The sequence below is a fragment of the Eschrichtius robustus genome, chromosome 6 (assembly GCF_028021215.1).
Source record: "Eschrichtius robustus isolate mEscRob2 chromosome 6, mEscRob2.pri, whole genome shotgun sequence".
Taxonomy (NCBI): domain Eukaryota; kingdom Metazoa; phylum Chordata; class Mammalia; order Artiodactyla; family Eschrichtiidae; genus Eschrichtius; species Eschrichtius robustus.
In genome coordinates this window covers 20,237,780-20,263,465 of record NC_090829.1, presented here as the reverse complement: position 1 = coordinate 20,263,465, position 25,686 = coordinate 20,237,780, and the positions used below count along the sequence as shown (strand labels likewise).

The following is a 25,686-nucleotide window of genomic DNA, read 5'->3' as shown; positions in this document are numbered from 1 at the left end:
TCAAAGCCCAAGTCTCTCACAGATGCTCAAGTGACAAACGACAAGGCAGGCAGCAGGTACTGCAGGCCATCTCTTGCAACATGACTTTGAGCAGGCAATTGAGAGAAAAGCCTCCAACCATTGCCATCTATTTGCCATATTCTTGTAGCTCTCATCTTGCATACATTTTGTGTTTCTTCCTTGGACTTGATGTCAGTGCTACATAAGTGATACCCAAGAAAACCCAACAATATAAATCAGATATTAAGGAATAAGATTTTGTCTGATAGGGTTGAGCTTTGGAGGGCCACAAATCATAATTATCAAAAAATGTTTCACTTTCCTCCATAACCACTTTTCTTCCCACTTACCATCCCTGATAAGAATGTAAGCTATAAACATATCAAAACCATGAGGAGGAAGGGACTCTTTCCAAAATCGACCCTTAAAAAAAAAAAATCAACCTGATGAGTCTCACTGTGTTCTGATGGGAGGCAGGTGAGAATACTTTCTAGAGATTTGGGTTTTCTGGAACTAGGGTTTCCAAAGATGTGACCATGTCCACCTGAACCCACCCTTCACCAGTACTCCCAGCTCATCCCCCCATGGGATTATTTTTTATCCTATATCTAGGTCATTTCTAAGTGGCATCTGTAAATGGGAAACTGGCTGTATTTATCTTGTGTATATAAAATAACTAGGTACTGTGACTTAACAGATTTAAACATGTTATAGTCAATAAAGTTTTGTAAAGTGATACTCTTAAAAATATTAAGAACTAAAAGTAAACTTCCTCAAGATAATTTTCTGTTGTTATTAATGTACTTTTTATATGTAAATTGCCTTTCATTAGTTTGAACCTTGCAGCTTATATTTGTACTTTGAATTTGACCTTTAAGTATTTCTTGATTATTTCCCTCTGCTGTTTCCCCTCTCCCCTTCCTCTCACCTTCCCCCCCACCTTCTGCCCCCACCTTTTTTTCCTTTAAAAAATTATTTAATGGCTAATGATTGTAGAATTCATATATTCAGTGTATCATTCTACTTCCAGGTAAGTACATAATAGCTTTTTTACTTGCTTACCGATAGAATCTTTCAACAGAGACAATCTTTATTAATCTGTATTAACAGCAATGGATTTTTGAGGCCTTAGTAACTGCAAGTATGCTTCTCCTTTCTTTTGACCCATCTCTGCTCCTGTGTACCAAGGAAAAATAGATTACTTTTCTTTCCTATAATTTCTGAACCAGTTTCAATTTTTAAACAGCTTCAGGCACTACTTCAGATTTGGCCTAAACTGCCCCCCCGGGAGGCCCTGGAGCTTCTAGATTTCAACTATCCAGATCAGTACGTGCGAGAATATGCTGTGGGCTGTCTGCAACAGATGAGGTATCTCCTGCAGGAGGCTTTTTTGGGTCAAGGAATAACTTGTGGGTGGGAAGAGAAGTTGATGTCTGTTTGAATGTCTTGTAAGAAAGGAAAAGGATAGGAATGATTGAGTTCAAAGCATTTGTTCCCTCCTCCCTCCCACTCTCTCCCACTCTCAGCCTCTACTATTTTCTCACCCGCCACCCCCCGCCCCATATCCTCCGATCCTCCCCCCTCTCGCTCTCTCTCTATTTTTTTTTTTTTTTTTTTTTTGGCCTGGTTGCCTGGCATGTAGGATCTTAGTTCCCCACCAGGGATCGAACCTGCGCCCTCTGCAGTGGAAGCATGGAGTCTTAACCACTGGGCCACGAGGGAAGTCCCCACTCTATATGATAAAACAAAACAAACAAAAACTGCATCGGGTGGTCCCCAAGAACACCCTCAGGTTCCATGACTCACTAGGAGGACTCATAGGACTCAGCATATAGTCACTCTTGGCTAAGATTTATTACAGAAAAAGTATACAGAGCAGAACTGGCAAAGGAAAAAAATTCATGGGGCAAAGTCTGGAGGAAACCAGGGAGATGCTTCTAAGAGTTCTTTCCCAGTGGAGTCACACTGAATACACTTAATTCCCCCAGCAACAAGTTGTGACAGCACCCCTGAATACTGTCTACCAGGGAAGCTTGTTAGAGACTTGGTGGCCAGGGTTTTTTTTGCAGAGAGGGCAGTGCTAGTCACATAAGCACCCTCTGCCTAGCATATTCCCAAATTCTAGACTCCCGGAACAAAAATGGGTGTTGAGCATAAAACATACTGTTTGCAAAAACAGTTTAGGCACAGTAAGCCACTCTTATCTGTTAGGGTGGTGGGAAGCCTTCCGAAATCTACATTCCGAGATGCCAGTCAAGGGCTAACCTTGTAAGCATGCTTTATCAAAGGATAGCAGTCAGGCTTGCGCCTCTGTTAACTCTTTTCTGTCCACTACCCACAATTAAGAAATGTTAATATTTTTTCTTTTTTTAAATGTTAATATTTTTGACTTTTTTTAAGTTTGTATTTTATTTATTTTTTTAAACTTTAAAAAAAAGTTTTTTTATTCTTTGGCTGCGTTGGGTCTTCGTTGCTGCACGCAGGCTTTCTCTAGTTGCGGTGCGCGGGCTTCTCATTACAGTGGCTTCTCTTGTTGCAGAGCACGGGCTCTAGGCACGCAGGCTTCAGTAGTTGTGGCACGCAGGCTCAGTAGCTGTGGCTCGTGGGCTCTAGAGCACAGGCTCAGTAGTTGTTGCCCACGGGCTTAGTTGCTCCGCGGCACGTGCGATCTTCCCGGACCAGGGCTCAAACCTGTGTCCGCCGCATTGGCAGACGGATTTCTTAACCACTGCGCCACCAGGGAAGCCCTAAGTTTGTATTTTAAAGCAATTAACGTTACAGTTAAAGTCCTCATAGTTTCCTTACTCAATCCTGATTACTTTCACTTCCCAGAGGCAACTGTTATCACGAATTTGGTGTATATTCTTCTATACCATAATTTTCTGTTTTTACCACATTTATATATCTATAAAATACAGATATGGGATAATATTGTACATTTAAAAATGACACAACTGTGTCTTGCCATATATATTGTTTTTTGTTTGTTTTTTGTTTTAGAAAGTACTCGAACTGTGTTTTTTGTTGTTGTTTTTTTAAAATTTATTTTTATTTATTTATTTTTGGCTGTGTTGGGTCTTCGTTTCTGCGTGAGGGCTTTCTCTAGTTGCGGCAAGCGGGGGCCACTCTTCATCGCGGTGCCCTGGCCTCTCACTATTGCGGCCTCTCTTGTTGCGGAGCACAGGCTCCAGACGCGCAGGCTCAGTAGTTGTGGCTCACGGGCCTAGTTGCTCCGCAGCATGTGGGATCTTCCCAGACCAGGGCCCGAACCCGTGTCCCCTGCATTAGCAGGCAGACTCTCAACCACTGCGCCACCAGGGAAGCCCCATATATATATTGTTTTACATAGTTTTTTTCTTTTATTCAACATTAGGTTTTTGAGGTCAGTCTCTCCTGTTACATATAAGTGTAGTTTATTCCTTTCACTACTGTGTAATATTCTTTCATAGAGATGTATCGTATTTACTCCATTTCTCTATTGAGGAACATTTTAAATTTTCTCAAAATTTCCCTCTTAACAAACAATGCTACAGTGAACATGCTTGTACAGTCTCTTTAGGGTAGTACATGTGTGAGAATCTATGGGATTTATTGGATGAAATGTCATTATTGAGACAGTCTTAGACAATGGGCATTTTCAGGTTTATCCATTTTCTTACTAGCCTCAAAATGAGGGGTTATACTGTATGGTTATTTGAAAAACAAAAGTTCTCAGAAAATTAAGGATACTGTGATACTTTTTTTTTCCTTTTCTTCTTTTTAAAATAAATCATTTATGTTTTAAATTGTGTGATCTCCAAAACAAATTATACAAACTCTTCAACAGTGGTTATTTTGGGGGAGTGAAATAAGAAGTGTAAGGAAAGAGGAAGCCTCTTCTTTTCTATACTTCTATCTTTTACACTGTTTATAGATTTTATAGTGGGCATGGATTTTACAATAAACTTAAGATGGTTTTATAGATAGTTTTAAAAAATGAGGCTCCCAGTTGTTCCTCAGTCTCTCTGTTTGCATTGGAGACCTGAAGGGGAGGGGCTACCTGGCCCCCCTTGGACTGAGCTAAGTGTTTTTCTTAAATATATTGACCCCTAGGAGGAGATTGCTGTGATCCCCATGTTCCATATAGGTAATTCTAATGTGTCTTCCTATGTTAAATTTTCTGGTATGAGGTTTTTTTCTAGTGTATAGTGTCCTAGGTTTCAGTCCCAGGTCAGTATCCTAGGTTTCACTCCCAGGTCTGCTTTAGACTACTGCTTAACCATTTATTGTCCAGGACTATAGTCACCAAGTAGAGGACTTGGGATACATATCTTACCTGACTACTGGAATTGCCTTTGGTGGGAGTGTGTTTACATGTGAATAGTTTGGAGATGGATACAAAATAGAGAGCCCGAACATTAATTCAGCTCATTTAATTACAATATTAGTCAATTCAGTGAATCCATTCGCACTTACAAATACACTCTTTATCCTTCAAACTATTTGAAGATTTTAATTGTTCATTCATTTTCTGGGAGCAAAAATTACTTAATCCCAATGATATGAAAGGAAAATAAGTTGAAGTACTGATGGAATTTGTATTTTAAAAAGCTGGTTGGTTGACTGAGTACGTAACTTTTTCAGCATGATCAGAAAACTATTACCTAATTTTATTATAACTCTCGGCTGATTGTAAATACAATCATCAGTTGTATAAACCTAGTTAACTTAATAAAAATGCCCCATATATCTGCTCTTTGCTCCTTTTCACTCTTCTGCCCATCAGAAATTCTCAGCTTTTCTTATGTTATTGTAACAGTGAAACAGTGAATGTAAGTGTTCCCCAAGCTTGACCCAAAAGAACCATTGTGTTTCAGTAAGTTAGTATTTGATAAGTTTGATAGGAAGGGGTCTTTTTCCAGCACCGATTGTTGAGTGACTTACTCTGTCTTTTGTTTCTTTCAGTGATGAAGAACTCTCTCAATATCTTTTACAGTTGGTGCAAGTTTTAAAATACGAGCCTTTTCTTGATTGTGCCCTCTCTAGATTCCTACTAGAAAGAGCACTTGCTAATCGGAGGATAGGGCAGTTTTTATTTTGGCACCTTAGGTAAGTCTTTTATATTTCAAATCAAGTCCACCACGTGCTTTTGTAAATATTAACCAGCATAATACAGGGCATGTAGTAAAACAGTCTAGCTGCTTTAGTTGTTTATGAGCCATCCATAACATTTATGCTTTCTTGGTATCTACTCCTATTTCTTGATACCCAGACTCTCAATTTTCATGATTTGGCAAAGTAAGTGAGATAAGTGTCCCTTTATGCCTCCTTGATTTATAACTGAAATTAATAATTTTTTATTATGATAATTATAATTAATAATAATTATTATAATGTATTGCTATTTTCCAGTAAAGTATACTTATTGTGTTAATATTTTTGGACTAAAAACGTACTTATTGGGTAATGGTATCATCATTGCTACTATTGCATGAATAAAGATTTTAAAGTTTTCCTATAACAACAGCAACTTTATTTTTAGCTTCTTTATTAACTAGGTCATTTTCAGAAATACATGAATCTTATTAAACCAAGTTTATATAGGAGTAAAATCGGGAAAGAGAGCTAAAGTTCTTTTGTTTCCTAGGAAGATTGTCAGTTCCTCATTTCTGACTCTATACTTGGACATTTGTGATTTTTTTCCATCTGGACTTCAGAGTACTGAAGCTAATCATTAACAGAAAAAAATAACTTTTCTCCTTTTTGGCTAAGCTTCTTAAGGAAAATAAGCTGTATAGTATTTTGATGTTAATTTTAGGAGTTATATTTCTGAATCTTGATTTCTTTATTATTCATAGTTATTCCTTTCTTGTTTTTAACTTGTCTTCTTTTCTCATCCATTTCAATCTTCTTATTTTTAAATCCCTCAAGGAATAACAAAATAAGGTATTCCTTCCTTTTTCAAATGTGTACACCATTCTTTAAGTGAAAAAAAAAAATCACATAGAAGCTAATTGAGGGATTAGTCAATTGTGTGATCTGAGTCAGATCTGTGTTTCATCTGAGTTGTCTGTAAATTGGTAATATTACCATTTCTCTCCAAAAAACAAATAAGACATGATAACTTTGGATTTCTTGGAGTAAACAATTAACTAATGATAAAATTACATATCTTTTTGAACTATAGTGTTTAAAGAATTAAAAGTTGAGCATCGCATCTGTGATTGTGTACAAGATGATGTGTTCTCCCTTTCTTTGATTAGCATCATAAGTTAATTTCATAATAGAATAAAGAAGTCAGTATTTTTATTTGGTGACCTGAAGTGTTTGATAAATCTTCATAATATTAACTTTCCGCAGGTCAGAAGTGCACATTCCTGCTGTTTCAGTACAATTTGGTGTCATCCTTGAAGCTTACTGCCGGGGAAGCGTAGGTCACATGAAAGCGCTTTCCAAGCAGGTATCAGCTTATTTTAATCTTCATGTTCACTTTGTCACATGGTATTTGATAAATTGTGTCATATGCTAGTTCTCCTATCACAGTATTTCATAGAAGTTTCAATAACTGAACCCAGTTAATACATTTTTTAATCAAAATGTAAACCAAGAAATGAAGTTTCAACAAATTTAGCAGAATATTATTAATTGAACGCTATCTGAAAAATTAGGATTCCTCATAGTATTAACACCATGCCTTAAATTTTAGTAGGAAATACCTATTTAGACATGCTTAACAATGGATTTGATGGTAACAAAGATTATGAAATCTTTAGACGCTGTTTTTCCATACCCCTGAGTTATTCTTTCCAGTTAGTATAGTATTTATGATTCATATGCTCTGCCATTTGTTTTAAACTGAGATATTTTGACACCTAAGTTTGTAGGTGTTACAGCTTCTAGAATTCAGAATCCTCAAGCTGCTTTTTCAAACTATATATACATGCCTGAAATTTTGACGCTCTCCCACATTCCCTCATTTTCTTCCTAGGCCTTCATTTTCTAATCATTTCAGGTGATGAGTTATTAGTGATACTAATAGGTCAGATATTAAATGCTTACTGTATGCCAGGAAGTATACTAAGCGTTTAAAGTATGCTATTTTACTCTCCTAATAATGTGCCACAGTATTTACTGTTACTGTCTGGATTTGACAAGGTGAAAAAACAATCTCTCCAAGAGATTAAGTAACTTGCCTAAAAACCCACAACTATTAAGTAAAAGAGTAAGTTTCAGACTTAGCTCTGTCTGACTATAAAACTAAATCTCTTTTTATTATACCGGGAGTTTGCAAACCTTTTTAGCAAAACCTCTCTTTTTAAAATCAAAACTGAAAGATAGATCCATTTTACAAAATAGACAACAATGTCATTTTATCAGTATAAATGTATCTTTGAAGCTAAAATAAAACATAAGCCATTAAACAGAATCATGATGCTGTTTTATTGAACACAGAATTTCATCAAGCGTTATTGTTGACAGTTGTCTCAGTATCCAGTTATTTGTGTATTTTATTTTGGAGATAATCCTGACTTATACCACTAAGTAATTACAAATAGTAATGGTTTTTAAAGAGCTTTCTTGCAAATGAGAAACATAACCTTGGCCCAAGCGTGATTTGTTGGTGGCTTCTTGGTCCCCTGAAGGATGAGATGAGAGCATTTCTGCCATCAGGTAAAGCAGCCCTGTATTAGCTTCTTCATGCTGGAATCCTTCATTGACAGATAGCAATGATATGCTCTTGTTCTCTAGCAATAGTTTTTCCTAAATTGAGTATTATCTAACATAACACAAGAAGATTTTTTAAAATGATTTAATACATATTTACTCAGAACTTGCTATATGCTAGGGTTTGTGTTGCTATTGGTGATGTGAAGTCATATTAGCTCTGTTGCTGTCATCAAGGATTTTATATTCCACAGAGTAGGTATACAAATTAGTGATATTATGATGGCAGTGTTATTAATGGGAGTATTATGTATGGTAGCACAAAAAAGAGGCACCTATTCTAGCTTAGGGCATTAAGCAAGAGGTCACAGTGCAGGTGACACTTGTGGGTTTTGATGATCTAGTTAGCTAGTTGGAGAGTGTGGTAGTCAGTGCTCTACAGAGAGACAATTGTGTTTGTGTCTATATAGAGAAAGAGTGAAGGGAGCAGGTGGGTGAGATTGAGATTTATTATAAAGAATTGGCTCATGTGATTATGGAGGCCAAGAAGTCCCAAGATCTGCAGTCAAGCAAGCTGGAAATCCAGGAGAGCTGGTGGTGTAGTTCCAGCCTGAGTCTGAAGGCCTGAGAACCTGGAGAGCCAATAGTATATGAGTACCAGTCTGAAAGCAGACAGACTTGACACCGAAGAAGAGCCATTGTTTCAGTTCAAGTCTGAAGGCAGGAAAAGAACAATGTCCCAGCTCAAGGCAGTCAGGCAGGTGGAATTCCTTCTTTCTTGCAGGAGGGTCTGCCTTTTGTTCTATTCAAATATTTGGATGAGGCCCACCCACATAAGGGACGGCAATCAGCTATATTCAGTCTACCTATTCAAATGTTAATCTCATCCAGAAACACCTAGAATAATGTTGGCCCAAATATCTGAACACTCCGTGGCCCAGTCAAGTTGATCCGTAAAATTAGCCATCACAGGTCAACTTGGCATCCATATGTAGCTCCTTAAACCCTTACTTAATCTCTAAATAAAGCCAATAACAAGGTCAAAATTCCACCTAACATGATACAGCAACCCTGAGTACCACCAATTACTCATTAACTTCTTTCTCAGAGGAGGAGATAATATCCTTGAGTGGCGTTTGTTCTTCTCCTTAATTCCCTGTAAATTAAATAGTATGTTGTAAAATTAATAATACTTAAATATTAAGATTTAAGTAATGATATAAAGTTAATGTATCTTATGTTACATGTTAAGGGAATAAGAGTGAGAAGGAAACAAAGACATTTGTTATATGTGTGTGTATATATGTGTGTATACACCCATATTCATAACAAAATAAGATATTCATGACAGTTCTCTTTTCTGTAACTGATCATGTGGTGGTTATATCTGGTATTTATCACTACCATCTTCTAACCCATCCTGTATTCCCTTTGTCTTCGGCAAGCACCTCAGTTGGTTGTGTTTTTACATGCTGGGATGACCTAAACCTTCATTCTTGAAGAGTCTAGGCCATGAGTAGTCCTACCTGGATTGACTTGTAATTTCCCATTGATCTTAATCACAGGACATGGTAATACTAAGAGATCACCTATATTCTAGACATACTCTTCCCTAATTTCTGCTTTGTAGTCAGGATCAATCATTCTAGCCAGCACCGTAATGTACTTCTTTGCCTGTTGATCCAGAAGCGTGAGGAACCCAAAATGGCTGGGCAGGAGTCTTACCATCCAGTTCAATGGAATTGTTGTGTCTCCCAGTAGAATCATTCTTCTCTCTGTAACTAAGACCTCTGTGCCAACAGAGCATAAGATCTCAGGAACAGGAAGCAAAAATTTTGTTAGTGGGTCATTAAGGGTAATAGTGAGTGGGTACTACTTACATTTTCACACCTTCATGGACCTGTGAATCCTGGCTATTGGAGAAACAGCATCATTTATTGGATTCTGATTCAGAGCATATACAGCCTTCTACAGAACCTTGCCCCAGCCCTGCAAGGTATTCACATGTAGCCAGCACTGTAATTGTCTTCAAAAGGCCATTCCACTGTTTTATCAAGGCAGCTACTTCAAAATGGTAGGGAACATGATAAGACTACTGAATTTTATGAGCATGAGCCCATTGCTGTACTTTATTTGCTGTGGAATGGGTTCCTTGATCAGAAGCAATGCTATGTGGAATGCCATGATGGTGGCTAAGGTGTTTTATAAGTCCATGGATGGTAGTTTTGGCAGAAACATTGTTTGTAGGCAAATTCATATCCAGAGTGTTTGTTCCAGTAAGCATAAGATACTGCCCTTTCCAAAAGGGAAGCAGTCCCATGTAATCAACCTGTCATTCCATAGCTGGCTGATCATCCCCAGGAAATGGTGCCATATCGGGCACTCAGTGTTGGTCTCTGGTGCTGGCACATCAGGCACTCAGCAGTGGCCGTAGCAGGTGGGCTTTGGTGAGTGGAGGTTCATGTTGCTGAGCACATACATAACCTCCATCCCTGCCACTGTTCTCCATTGGATGATGACCGGGTTGGCTGAGGAAAGGCTGGCTGGTGTACATGGAATGGGTCATCCTAGCCACTTGATTATAAAAATCTTCCAAGGTTAAACTTTGGTGAGCATACAGTGGGACAAAAATATCTTTTATTTTTTTGTCCATTCAGAGAGGTCTATCACATACCTCTTCCTTAAATTTCCTTGTCACTAGTTTTCCAATCATGTTCCTTCTAAGTCTCTGACCATCAGCTAAGTGTTGGTCACAGCTCGTGAATTGGTATATAATTGCACATATGGCCATTTCTCCTTCCAAGCAAAGTGAACAACCAGGTGCACTTTCCGAAGTTCTTCACACTGGGAGTATTTCCCTTCACCACTGTCCTTCAGGAATGTTCCAGAAGGGGGCTCTAGTACCACAGTTGTCCACTTTTCTATGGTGCCTACATATTGTAATCCAGTCATCTGTAAACCATGGTTAAGTCTTCTCTTCCTTTGTCAACTGATCATAAGGAACTCCCCATGAGGCCATGCTGCAGGCTAGGAACGAGAAGGTAGTATAACAGGAGTGAGAAACCACAGACATTTGGGCCACTTCTTCATGTCACTTGTGCCTTCAGGACCCGATTGGGCCCAGTCTCGTATATAACCACTTTCACTTGATGATGGAGTGCCGCTGTGCTTGCGCATCTTTATGTGTGGTGGGTCAGATAACACCTGGTTCATGACAGGCAGCTCGGGTTGCATGGTTACTTCGTGGCCAGTGGTTAAGCGTTCAGTCTCTACTAAAACCCAGAAGCAAGCTAAGAGCTGTTTCTCAAAAGGAGAGTAGTTATCAGCAGGGCATGGTAGATTTTGTTTGTTTTTCCCCAAAATCCTAAGGACCTGTGCTGTGATTCACCTATAGGAGCCTGCCAAAGGCTCCAAATAGCATCCCTGTATGTCACTGACAGATCAAGCACCATTAGGTCTGCTGGATCATGTGGCCACAATGTGCATGGCAGTTTGGGCGTGCTGCAGAGCATTCTCTTGTTCTGGGCCTCACTCAAAACCGGCACCTTTTGAGGTGCTGGGTCACTCAGTAAATAGGCCAAAGTGCATGAGGAATATGTTGCCTCCAAAATCCAAAGAGGCCTACTAGGTGTTGTGCCTTATTTTTGGTTGTAAGCAAATAAATTATTCTTCACCTTAGAAGGGATATCTTGACATGCTCCATACCACTTGAACCCTAGAAGTTTCACTGAGATTGAAGGCCTCAAATTTTTGTCGGATTTATTTCCCACCTTCTAACATACAAATTTCTTTAAGTCTAGAGTAGTTGCTACATGTTACTCACTAGGTTCAATCAGCATAATGTTATCACTGTAATGGATCAGCATGATATCTTATTGAAGGGAAAGTCGATCAAGATTCCGGCAAACTAAACTATTACATAGAGCTGGAGAATTGATGTACTCCTGAGTTAGGACAATGAAAGTGTATTGTTGGCCTTGCTAACTTAAGCAAATTGCTTATGGGGGGGTCCATACTGACACATACGGAGAAAAAAAGCACTTGTCAGATCAGTAGTTGCATACCACGTATCAGGGGGTGTGTTTATGCAATGAAACTACATATGGTATACCACCTGGTTAATGCTGTAACAATCCACTGTAATTCTCTAAGAGTCATCTATCTTTTGCACAGGCCAAATAGGCAAGATGAATGAGGATGTGATGGGAATCACCACCTTGCATCTTTCAAGTCCTCGATGATAACACTAATCTGTACAGTTACTCCAGGAATGTTTTTACCGTTTTCTTGGGAAGGGACAGTTGTAATAACTTCCACCTGGCCTTTCCCATCATAATAACCCTCACTCCACGGGTCAGGGAAACAACATAGGGATTCTGTCGGCTCCTGAGTATATCTATTTCAGTTATGCATTCCAGAACTAGAGAAATAACCACAAGATGGGTTTGGGACCCACTGGGCCCACCATGAGACAGATTTGTGCTAAAACTCCATTGTTAACTTGGCCTCCATAAACCCCTACTTTGGTGGATCTCAGTGATGTTTTGGGTCTCTTCGAATTAGTGTCAATTTAGAACCAGCGTCCAGAAGTCCCTGAAAGTTCTGATTATTTCCTTTCCCCCAGTGTGCATTTGCTATGGTAAAAGGCCATGGGTCCCTTTGGGGAAGCCAGGGGAAAGTCAGTTTCAGTATGGTTGATATAGGAGAGTTCACAGGCGTCATTCAGCGTTGATGAAAGTATTGGGGGATTTATTAGCTTTTTAGTGTGTCTAAGCCTATGAGTACATGTTAGAGAAATGAGGTGTTTATTATTGTCATGGTGTAAACATAGACCATAAGCTGTATGTGACTGTAAGTATTACAGTATGTAAGCTGTAAGTATTAGCAGGGTAGTTTCATCTAGCTGATATAAACTGAAATGAGTATATTCAATCCACCTAACTGAAATTTTCTGTAGTATTAAATCTTCTCTCCCAGACTTTACTTTTTGGTACTACATTGTTTTTTAATTGTGGCAAAGACTCCCCTACCTTTTTACCTTTTCTAACTTCTCTATCTCATTTGAAGGCCATTTGTTTCCCCACTCCTAACCTTCTGTTCATTCCTATACCTCTGTGGTATCACACCCTATTTTTATATCAGCTCTCTGTAGTATTATAATTTCCAGTTCCACTACACTTTTTTAACTCATTTGCATTGCCAGAGGAACTACCGTAGGTTTTCATAGATGATTTTAATATTTACGGTTTTTTATTCATATTAAAATAACTGTATCTGATCCCTCCTTTTTGGAAAGCCCTTTAATGATGGTAATAATAGCTAACATTTATTCACCACTTATTACGGGCCATTTATTCTGCACAAGAATATGAGATAGATACTATTAGTCCCCTTAATTTTATAGTCCTTTTAAAGATATCTCATACCTATCAATTTCTCTTGTGTTCATGACTACCATCCTTGTCCACACGATCCTTTCTCACCTGGATGTCTTCATTAACCTCCTAAATTGTGCCCCTTGTTTCCATTCTTCTGCACGCACGCACATGTGCACACACACACAGAGACACACACACACACGTACCTTCATTCTCTACCCAGCAGATAAAATGATCTTTTTAAAATGTAGATGTATTCCCTTTTTAAAATCCCTGCAGTAATTTTCATTGCATAGAGAATAAAATCCAAATTTTAACAAAGTCTATTAAGACCCCACTTGATGAGGTCCCTACTTCTTTGGCCTCATTCATATGAGCAGACAACACTGGACGTTTTTTTGGTTCTCTGGGAACCTCAGTTTTGACTTTTATACCAGCGAACATATGACATATGTCTGATCATATTATTCTTACTCTTTTCTTGACGGATGAACAGCCAGGGGAAGATTGTACCCTTTACATGGCAGTTCTTGTTATCACTGTAAACCTATAGTGTGACAAGGTGTTGAAACACTTAAAGTATTTGACTTATGGCCATGTGGGTATTCAGAACGCTGTTCCAGGAAATGGATATCAACATAATCAGGGTTAGGCCCTGAAAATTCACAACTGTACAAACATGGAAGAAATTCAAATTTGAAATACTTCAAAAAGTTCCTGTTTGCATAGCCCATTTTTCAGCGAGTTCCCTTTTCACCAGTGTTTGTACAGCTCCTGAAATTGTTGAGAAATGGGGTGTCTGTGGTTTTGACAGATGGCTAACTTGGCAAGCTTCAGCAATCTCAATTTTATCATCAAGCTACATAGAACCTTCCCAGTTTCCTGTGAGCAAGCCCTCAGCCTGTCTGTAGAAACTGCATGCCGAATTCACCTCCCTACAGAGTCTTAGTGGTTTCCTTGCATAGAAGCAAAGTTCAAAAATGAAAACATGGTGTAAAATAAATCTCCTGTTCATCAAAATGCAAGCCATGGTGTTCATAATGTTTGTTGCCTACATATTTTATATGCTTGTTATACACAATTCACATGTTGATATATGTATTCTGTTTTTATCATTTGTTGTTTCCAGTTTTAATGACATAATGATAAAATAAAATATTCCTTTTTATGTTTTATAGCTGGCTGAGGCTGGGTCTTACAGAATTTGACATAATATTACATGGAAAGACCTTGAGTTACTAAACAATAAAGTTGACTTTTCTTTCCTTCTTTTTTTTTTTATAAATTTATTTATTTTATTTATTATTTTTGGCTGTGTCGGGTCTTCGTTGATGTGTGTGGGCTTTCTCTAGTTGAGGCGAGCGGGGGCTACTCTTTATTGAGGTGTGCGGGCTTCTCATTGCAGTGGCTTCTTGTTGCAGAGCACGGGCTCTAGGCGTGCGGGCTTCAGTAGTTGTGGCACATGGGCTCAGTAGTTGTGACTCACAGGCTCTAGAGCGCAGGCTCAGTAGTTGTGGCGCACGAGCTTAGTTGCTCCGCGGCATGTGGGATCTTCCCGGACCAGGGCTCGAACCCGTGTCCCTTGCATTGGCAGGTGGGTTCTTAACCACTGCACCACTAGGGAAGCCCAGTAAAGTTGACTTTTAAACACATGGTTTTATTTATTTATTTATGGTTACACTAGGTCTTCGTTGCTGCATATGGGCTTTCTCTAGTTGCGGCAAGCGGGGGCTACTCTTCGTTGTGGTGCGCGGGCTTCTCATTGCGGTGGCTTCTCTTGTTGTGCAGCACGGGGCTCTGGGTGCTCGGGCTTCAGTAGTTGTGGCACGCAGGCTCAGTAGTTGTGGCTTGCGGGCTCTAGAGCGCAGGCTCAGTAGTTGTGGCGCATGGACTTAGTTGCTCCGCATCACGTGGGATCCTCCCGGACCAGGGCTCGAACTCGTGTCCCCTGCATTGGCAGGTGGATTCTTAACCACTGCACCACCAGGGAAGTCCCAAACACACGGTTTTGATTCAGTTGGCCATTGTTGATTCCCCTTGTACTACTTGATTTTTTTTTTACATGTACTACTGCATGATTTTTTTTTTTTGCGTAAGTTTTGATAGCCAGAGTTACCTCATTATAAAAACCACTTAATTTAGACTTGAACAATAGCTACTGTTGTCTATATTCATATCTATTTTATTGCACAAAAATTTACTGCATACTCTTAGTGGAAAGAGAATACACTGAGAAGATGTTACACAAGAGTGATGACAAAGATAGTAAGGTTGAATGTCAACCCCAGGGTTACTTGTACATAGATTTTCCTTTCGTACTATGGAGTTGCCCAATTAGAGTGGTTCAGATTAATTGTGTTTCAAATTCTATTACTCAGTTGCAGAGTTCTGAGTAAAGTTTCATGCTTATCTTCTTACCTATAATCTATGTCTCTTTTCTCTAATTTATAAGATTTTATTTAAGAAAAGGGTTCAAGAACATTTGAAAAATGGTGCTTTAAGTAACAAGTGGTAACAATTAATTTATTTCGTTGTATCTAATATTTTTGTCATAAACCAAGCACTGTTTTTACTTTAGCTGGTTGTCCTGCGTGTGTATTGTGGGGAGGAGGGTGGTGAGGGAATGGTATTGATTAATATTATCACATGATATTATTTTTAACATAAATGAATTTTGGTGGTGGGGAAACTTATTTTTCAGGTTGAAGCACTCAATAAATTAAAAACTTTAAATAGTTTAATCAAACTGAATGCAATGAAGCTAAATAGAGCCAAAGGGAAAGAAGCAATGCACACTTGTTTAAAACAGAATGCTTATCGGGAAGCCCTCTCTGACCTGCAATCACCTCTGAACCCATGTGTTATCCTCTCAGAACTCTAGTAAGTGACCTTCTGTACTGTGCTTAGTGAATCTCCCATTAAATAGCAATGCAGAAGGGATTTCTGAGTGACTGCCTTAGGGGAGCAGTAGGGACAGCTGTTAGCCTCAGTAAGTGGGATATAATTAAAAAAGGAAAATGTTAAAGTTCTCAAAAGTTATTCTTGTGTTAATAGGATGTATGCCTTCTAGCTAAATTTGCCTGTGGGATTAGTGAAAGTTAATGCAAGTTCATTTCCTTTCAATTGTATGTAATTAAATTTGTTTTCTATATTACTGGTTTCTAAGAGTTGAAAATCCTATGTAAGCAAAATGTTGGCAGCCATCATAGATTATTTACTAATTAAACTTTCCTATTTCAAAATGAGATTTTTGAATGAATTTAGAAAATTATTTCTCATTTTTACTTTTCCTACAAAAGTAATAATGGGAAAGTGATAATTATGTTCAGTATATCAGGTATGCAAAATTGATCCCTCTTTAAGAAATCAAGAATGGACTTACAATCCAGTGTTACATTCTGATTTTTATTGTCTATGTATAATAACATAAAGTTAAGAAAGAATAAGGGAAGAAAAGGAGGAATTTTAAATGTAGCCATAAGAAGGGCAAATCTGGGTTTTCAGTCCAGCTCACCTGGCGTCACTACATGCCAGCCAAGGCTAGCATTGCGGTTGCTTTTCTGCCAAGAGGAAATGTTCTCTTTCTGACTTCTGTATACCTGGAACAGGTGAGGGGTTTTCCCAAGCCTAGTATATCATGGCAACGTTACAGTCTTGCCGTATCTTTAAGTTGAAGTGGGCTAATTTTCCCCTTTCTTCCTTTCAGTATTGAGAAGTGTAAATACATGGATTCCAAAATGAAGCCTCTGTGGCTGGTGTACAACAACAAGGTGTTTGGTGAGGATTCAGTTGGAGTGATTTTTAAAAATGGTGATGGTATGTACGGAGGTTTTTACAGTGCCAAATTCCTTAGTATTTTTCATTTGCTGTGCATTTGCTTTATCTGAAAGGTGATGTGTAAATGTATAACAAACAGATGGCAGCCAAGAGGTAGCTATCAGTGGTCATAAATTTGAATTTGGCATGTCATAAATCCCCTTTTTTTTTTCGCTTTGGAGAATGATTTCTACAGCTTACTTACATACATTGTTCTAATAAACCTTCCTTTTTTCCTACAAAATACAAAGCTGTCTACTCCTTTGGTAAAAAGCTTCTGAAATGCAAGAGAATATTTTCAATAATATATTCATACATCCTGTTTCAATGATAGCAATTTTGATATTGCTGCCATAGTTTTGTGTTTTAATTAAAATATCTTACCCATACTTCATAAAGGAAATGCCTGTGAAGTAATCACACCAACCAGAAGGCAGTCATGACTGCTACCACTTGTTAGTTTTGTGATTGCAGGCAAATCATAAAATTCACTGAGCTTCAGGATCTTCTTGTCCATGAGGATTATAGCATCTCTGTGTTGGGTTTATTAAATGGAATTAAGTGAGATAACATAAGTATATGTGCTTAGCTTAGTATGTGCTTACAACTTTTTTTTTTGCTTTTTGTGTTTTGGAATATAGTTGCTTTGTAGTGCTGTGTTAGTTTCTGGTATACAGCAAAGTGAATCAGTTATACATATACACATATCCATTCTTTTTTAGATTCTTTCCCAGTTAGGTCACCACACATCACTGAGTAGAGTTCCCTGTGGTATACAGTAGGTTCTCATTAGTTATCTGTTTTATACATAGTAGTGTATATATGTCATTCCCAGTCTCCCAATTCATCCCACCCCACCTTCCCCCCTTGGTAACCATAAGTTTGTTCTCTACATCTGTGACTCTATTTCTGCTTTGCAGATAAGTTCATGTTTACCATTTTTCTAGATTCCACATATAAGCGATATTATACGATGTTTGTTTTTCTCTTTCTCACTTCATTCTGTACAACGATCTCTAGGTCCATCCACATTGCTGCAAATGGCACTATTTCGTCCCTTTTTATGGCTGAGTAATATTCCATGGTATATATTACCACATCTTCTTTATCCATTCCTCTTGCTTGCAACTATTTTTAAAAGAAGTTTTAGTATTTCCTAGACATTTAACCCCACTTGATAGTATAAATGTCATTATGTGGAAGTCTGTACTTTCACTACCTCTTACCTAAAAATTACCCTTGGACATGATAATAAATAAAATCAACGATTACAGTTTTGTGAACCCATCATACAGTTAACTTATGTGATTCTTAAGAATTTCTTCTGCATCCCTAAAGACAAACAGGAAGAAAAAAAATTAGCAATGTGAATTGTATGGATGCTGTAACACAGCATTACTGTATTATAGCAGTATTACAGCACCTGTACAATTAGTATAATAGCTTGCACATGGTAAACAGCTAAAAATATTTTTAAACTTAATTTCTGAAGTAGTTACAGGAGCATGCTAACCAACAAACCTAGTATTTAACATAATGAATATGGTCAGCATTAAAATTCTGGAGAAAAATTAACAGAGCCATTATTTGTCAGTGTTTTTCCCCAGCCAGTTAATTCTGGTTGAATTAGCTAATCTTGAATAAATGTTATTAAGCATAAAGTGGAAAGCACTTATAACATAGCAGGGTTCTTTCCCCTTAGATTTACGGCAGGATATGTTGACACTCCAAATGCTGCGCTTGATGGATTTACTCTGGAAAGAAGCTGGTCTGGATCTTAGGTGAGATTTCTAGTGAATTTATTTATTTATTTATTTTTTTAAAAATAAATTTATTTATTTATTCATTTATTTAATTTTTGGCTGCATTGGGTCTTCGCTGCTGCACGCGGGCTTTCTCTAGTTGCAGTGAGCGGGGGCTACTCTTTGTTGCGGGGCGCAGGCTTCTCATTGTGGTGGCTTCTCTTGTTGCAGAGCACAGACTCTAGGCGCGCGGGCTTCAGTAGCTGTGGCACACGGGCTTCAGTAGTTGTGGCTCGCGGGCTCTAGAGTGCAGGCTCAGTAGTTGTGGCGCACGGGCTTGGTTGCTCCGCGGCATGTGGGATCTTCCCGAACCAGGGCTCGAACCCATGTCCCCTGCATTGGCAGGCGGATTCTTAACCACTGCGCCACCAGGGAAGCCCTAGTGAATTTATTTTTATCTCATGTTGTAGTCCTTCTACAGTAGAATTTTAAAATTATAAAACCTTCTTGATTTCTTCCTGCTATTATTATTGGTCATTCATAATTATATTTATATAACGCTTTATAGTTTACAATGTGCTCTCAAATACATTATCTTATTGAAACCTCATCAAGTGTAAAACTATACATGTGACAGCAAGAGTCATATCCCAATCTGTGGTTTTGAAGGTGGTCTCAGGAAGGATGACTGGTGGTCATGGGAGTGATAAGCCAGAGAAGGGCCTGCCCCTCTTCTTACTTAGCTTAGTAACATTGATTCTTCTAATCTTCCCGAAAGGGAAGTGTTTAGGTGGGCTTTCAGGGTTTTTTGCTGGCCACCATTGTTAGGGGTAGACAATGAGCAGAACAGATTTATGGCGACAAAGAAAGAGGAAACATAATGGATTTTAAAGTTTAATTATTATAAAATCTTTTAAGATAAAGAGCAGATGAAGGTAATTGCAAACAAGACCACATAAAAATATAAGATTTGAATGTCAACAAACAAAAGTCAAGCCTCTGGGCATTATATTCATAATGAACAGGACAGGGGGATAATAATTCTAAATATTTAAAGAGTTCATAGAAATAAATATATGGGGAGAAGATATGAAAAGGCCATTCAAGTTATAAAATAAATAAACTAATAATTATGCGAAGACTGTCAGTTCTAATGTAGAAGTATGAATTAAAAGAACAATTAGATAGCTTTGATTTCCTTGCAAAAATTCTGTTAAGTGAAATGTAGTCTGGAACACTGTTGAAGTAACAAAAACACAAATATTGTCATATACCATTTTAGATGAATATAAACCTCTCTGAATCAAGTTTATTTATTCCCTATATCCAGTATTTCCAGAATTTAATTTAAAATTAGAAATGTGAACAGAGACTTATGCACAGAGATATTCATCCTTGACTTATTTACAGTAAAAGAAACATTGGGCCACCTTTTGAACATTTATTTGCTCAATAGGATAACAGTTTAAAAGATGATTAGCTTTCACATATGACCAAACATCTCAGGTATTTAAAAGTATTGTTTATGGAGAATTGCTAACAATTTGGAGAAAGTACTATCTTCAAATGTCAAATGAGATAAGTGAGATGCAAAAAAATATTTTTATAGAATGATTTCAACCATGTTAAAAATTCCTGAAAAATGACACACTAAAATGTTGACAGAAACTAAAATGTATAGTAGACATTACTTCTGGGTGGTAGGATTAAAGGTGATACAATCTCTCCTCCCTGTCCCCCCTTTTGGTATACCTGTTTATCTAGTTTTCTATGGTGTACTCCTTTTTTAATCAAGGGGGGAAAAACATTAAACATATTTCATGATACAATACAGGGCCATATAATTAAAAATCTTTTTTTTCTATGCTAGTTATTAATGAATAACTTCATCTTTTACCTAATTCTTTTTTTAATTGTGGAATATTTCAAACATGAAATATAGATGATAATTGACAACATTTTTTGTGTTCTTAAACCCAGACTTGAGTATACATTTAGCTATTAAATGACAGATGTTAACATGTTTCCATATTTACTTCTTTAAAAAAGGAATTAAATATGCAGATAAAATTAATGCATTCTTATCCTCTTCCACTTTCTCACAACTCAGGATTTACCATTATTCTAAACTGTAATATATATGTTTTTGTGCTTTAACTATATATTATGTATCCATTGAATGTTTTGAACTTCCAGTAAATACTGTCCTAGGACATGTAACTTTTTGAAGTTTACTTTTTTTATTACATTTTTTGAGATATATCAAGATTAATATGTGAAGTTCTAATTTGTTGTTTTCACTTCTCTATTAATGTTTTCAGTAAATACAAAAATTTATCCATTCCTCTATTAGAAGCTATTTGTGTTCGTTTGTTTTTGTTTTTTATTTATTTTTTAAACCTAAAGTTTACACACTTTTCTTACGTTTGGAAGAGTTCTTTAGTTTATATAGCCAGAAGTGGAATTGCCGGGTCATAAGGCATGCATATTTTCAACCTTACCACCATTGCCCAACTGGCTTCCAGAATGGTTGTACCAGTGTTATGTTTCTACCCAGAAATATCTCCTTGCCAATCAGACTTGTTAATTTTTTGCAAATCTAATGGATATAACACAGTATCGCATAGAATTTTAATTTGCATTTGTTTGGTTGAGTAATTTGTCAGTGTTTATAAGTATTGTGTTTTCTCTCTGCTATAAGTTACCTAGGTTACTTCAAGGTTTATGCTTTTTGTTACATTATTTTTAAAAAATCCTTCCCTGTACAGTTATCTTAAAGATGCTGTCTTATATTTTATTTTCCAAATTTTAAACTTGGTATGCTTTCTTCTCTTCTGTCTCTGCAAAAGTTCGGTCCTGGTGTTGATTTTTTGGGATCTAGGTTTTTTTGACTACTGATTTTCCTTAATGGTTATTGGACTCTTTGGGTTGTTTTCCCTCTTGAGTCACTTTGAGGCTAAGAATTGTCCAGTTCATCATTGTTTTTGAATTTATTACCATACTTTTTTTTATAACATCCTCTTGTAATTTAAAAACCTCTGCTATGTTTAACTTTTTTCTCCTTTTGCATTTGTAAAATTATTTTGTATGCAATATTTTTTCCGTATTAGCCTTATTAGAGGTTTCCATCTTAGTATTTTTAAAGAGTGGCCTTCTAGTTTTATGTTTTCATTTTCTGTTTTTTTTTTTAATTAATTAATTTATTTTTGGCTGTGTTGGGTCTTCGTTGCTGTGCGCAGGCTTTCTCTAGTTGCAGCAAGCAGGGGCTACTCTTCATTGCCGTGCGTGGGCTTCTCATTGCGGTGGCTTCTCTTGTTGCAGAGCACAGGCTCTAGGCACGCGGGCTTCAGTAGTTGTGGCACACGGGCTCAGTAGTTGTGGCTCGTGGGCTCTAGAGCGCAGGCTCAGTAGTTGTGGCGCACGGGCTTAGTTACTCCGTGGCATGTGGGATCTTCCTGGACTAGGGCTGAAACCCATGTCGCCTGCATTGGCTGGCGGATTGTTAACCACTGCGCCACCAGGGAAGTCCCCATTTTCTGTTTTATCATTGATTACATCTTTATAGTTCCCTTCCTTTTATTTGTGTTAATTCTGTTGTTCTGATTTTTTGAGATGAACATGTAGAACATTAATTTCCATTTTTTTCATATATACAAATTTAAACCATGTTTCCTCTAACTACTGCCTTAGCTGCATCCCGTAAGTTTTAAAATGTACTTATTTATGCATTTTCATAATACATCACACTATATGGAATTCAGTTCTAAATGTTTTATTTCCATTTGTATTTCTTCATCTCCTGAACTAGTTTAAATTATTTTTTTTAATCTCTGTTTATTTATATTAAATAAAGATCTTTCCAACATGCAACAGCTGTCTGTTTTGTTTTGTTTTTTAAATTTATTTATTTATTTATTTATTTATTTTTGGCTATGTTGGGTCTTTGTTTCTGTGCCAGGGCTTTCTCTAGTTGCGGCAAGGAGGGGCCACTCTTCATCGCGGTGCGCGGACCTCTCACTGTCGTGGCCTCTCTTGTTGCGGCACACAGGCTCCAGCCATGCAGGCTCAGTAGTTGTGGCTCACGGGCCTAGTTGCTCCGCGGCATGTGGGATCTTCCCAGCCCAGGGCTCGAACCCGTGTCCCCTGCATTAGCAGGCAGATTCTCAACCACTGCGCCACCAGGGAAACCCAGTTTAAATTATTTTGACTCCCAAATTGCATTGGACTTTTTTTGTTGTTGTTGTCCCTATGATGTCTAATTTTATTGTACCTGACTATTGTCCGATTATGTGGTCTGTATAAGACCAGGGTCATATTTCTTAAGATTATTTGTGCCTTACCATATGTCTGGTTTTCTATCACATTTGTGATTGAAAAGGTTCCAGATGCTGTAATTATTAACTGTAAGATTGTAAATTGGTCCATTAGATCAAATTTGTTTATTATGCCCAAATCTTTATTCTCATCAAACTTTTACCTGTTTGTCACTTCAGAGATATGTTAAAACCACCCATTATAAGTGGCATTTGTCAATTCCTGCTTGCAATTTTGTTAATTTTCTAATTGTGGTTTTAATTTGCATTTTCCTAATGACTAATAATGTTGGCCAGCTTTTCATGGGCTTGTCATTTGTATATCTTCTTTGGAGAAATATCTATTCAAGTTCTTTGCTCATTTTTGAATTGGATTATTTGTCTTTTGAGTTGTGAGTTCTTTATATATTTTGGATACTAGACTCCTAGTAAACAGATTACTGGCAAATATTTTCTCCCATTCTGTGGGTTGTCTGTTCACTTTCTTTTCTTTTTTTTTTTTATAGCAATCTTTTATTTATTTATTTATTATATTTATTTTTGGCTGTGTTGGGTCTTCGTTTCTGTGCGAGGGCTTCCTCTAGTTGCGGCAAGCAGGGGCCACTCTTCATCGCGGTGCACGGGCCTCTTCACTATCGCGGCCTCTCTTGTTGGGGAGCAGAGGCTCCACACGCACAGGCTCAGTAGTTGTGACTCACAGGCCTAGTTGCCCCGTGGCATGTGGGATCTTCCCAGACCAGGGCTCGAACCTGTGTCCCCTGCATTTGCAGGCAGATTCTCAACCACTGCGCCACCAGGGAGGCCCCTGTTCACTTTCTTGATAGTGTCCTTTGATACACAAAAGTTTTTACTTTGATGAAGTCCAATTTATCTATTTTTTTCTTTAGCTGCATGTGTTTTTGGTGTCAGGTCTAAGAAACCATTGTCTAATCCAGTGTCATGAAGATTTATGCCTGTCCTTTCTTCTGAAAATTTTAGTTTAGCCCTTATCTAGGAGGTCATTAATCCATTTTTAGTTAATTTTTATATGGTATGTGGTAGGAGTCCAATTTCATTTTTTTGTATTGGTATCCAGTTGTCTCAGCACCATTGTTTAAAAGACTGTTCTTTCTTCATTGAATTATCTTGGCACTTGTGTCAAACATGGATTGACTGTAAATGTGAGGGTTTTTTCCTGGAGTCTAAATTCTGTTTCATTGACCTACATGTCTATCTCTGTGCACAGTCTTGATTACTTTGTAGTAAGTTTTGAAATTGAGAATTGTCTGCCTACATTCTCTTATAGGAGTTCTATGGTTTCAGGTCTTATATTTAGGTCTTTAATCCATTTTAAGTTTGTTTTTATATATGGTGTGAGAAAATGTTCTGTTTTCATTCTTTCATATGTAGCCGTCCAGTTTTCCCAGCACTGCTTATTGAAGAGACCGTCTTTTCTCCATTATATTTTCTTGCTTCCTTTGTCGTAGGCTCATTGACCATACATGCATGGGTTTACTTCTGAGCTCTCTATTCTGCACCATTGATCTATGTGTCTGTTTTTGTGCCAGTACCATGTTGTTTTGATTACTGTAGCATTGTAGTATAGTCTGAAGTCTAGGAGTGTGATACCTCCAGCTTTGTTCTTTTTTTCCTCAAGATTGCTTTTGCTATTTGGGGTCTTTCGTGGTTCCATATAAATTTTAGGATTATTTGTTCTAGTTCTATGAAAAATGTCATGGTATTTGGTTCATTTAAATGATATCTATTTATAGTCTCTGGTAATTCATCATTCTTGTACTTCTCTTTTGTTCTTTAGACATGGTTCCTTTTACTTCTTTGAACATACTTAGAATAGGGGTTTTAAATTTCACAACCCTGCAAATCAGATTCTCTCCCTTGTTCAGGATTTTTTGTTGTTGCTGTTTGTTGTTTGTTTCGTGACTTCTCAGCTAATTATGTAAGGTTTTTGTTCTTTGTCATGTGTGGTCACTGATTTCTCTGCCTGGTTAGTTTATTGGTCAGCTGATTAACCACAAATTTCCTTAAATGCCTGGAATTCTTAAGTCTTTCAGTCTTTACTGAGGGTTTCTGTGTGCATGTTGGGGCATTCCGTCAGGAGTCAGCCAGGTAGTTCAGAGCTGTGCCTTAGCCTTAACTTGTGTAAGCCTCAGAGTTAGTAAGAGGTGAGAGCTAGGGCCTTCTAGCTTCTTTCCTGTCCATTGGCACAGCCCCAGGAATGCATACAACCATTGCCATGCACATGGCTTCTAGATTCCTATGGGCATGTTGTAGTCTTTCACTGTCCCCTGTGAACATCTCATTCCACAGTTTATTCTTTAAGTTTTTTAGTTAGCTTATTGTTTGTCCCAACTACTTTTACCCTTAAGACAGCTGCAGTGTTAAACAATTGATTCAGATTATTTTTGAGAAACACCGCTAGCTAAAAGGCAGTTCACAGTAGGCAAGGTCTGAGTCAGGTCAAAGAAACAGTGTGAGTGGGATCTTCCTGGAAACTACTAGAGAGTTCAAAGAATGACAGTTACATAGAAATGAGGCTTTGAAGGAGCTCCAACCCCATTTTTGCCCCCTCTAGTGGCTACCAGATTGCTGTAGTCACAATGATTATGTGCCATTTGTTGCCAGGTCTACTGCAGAACTGGGAAGTAGGCAAGATTAGAATAAGTAATGGTAAAACTCAACTGAGATTCAGCCATTTTCTTCAAGAAACACTCCCCAGATTGTTGCAACCCATTTTTGTATTTCCATATTACTGAAATAGTTGATTCTTGACAATTTTTTGCCAGTGTTCTTGTT

General features: G+C 37.7%; 1 protein-coding gene across 3 annotated transcripts in view; it reads left to right on the top strand.

Annotated features, from left to right (window-relative positions):
- Nucleotides 1-25,686, top strand: part of PIK3CB (phosphatidylinositol-4,5-bisphosphate 3-kinase catalytic subunit beta) — a 195,865-nt gene that overhangs the window by 155,045 nt on the left and 15,134 nt on the right. For all 3 annotated transcript variants that reach the window (XM_068545993.1, XM_068545994.1, XM_068545995.1), the window contains 6 exons: nt 1,247-1,368; nt 4,945-5,088; nt 6,340-6,439; nt 15,724-15,902; nt 16,729-16,838; nt 18,541-18,619. In XM_068545993.1, coding sequence (XP_068402094.1) covers nt 1,247-1,368; nt 4,945-5,088; nt 6,340-6,439; nt 15,724-15,902; nt 16,729-16,838; nt 18,541-18,619 — 734 coding nt within the window. The remainder of the gene's footprint in view (nt 1-1,246; nt 1,369-4,944; nt 5,089-6,339; nt 6,440-15,723; nt 15,903-16,728; nt 16,839-18,540; nt 18,620-25,686) is intronic.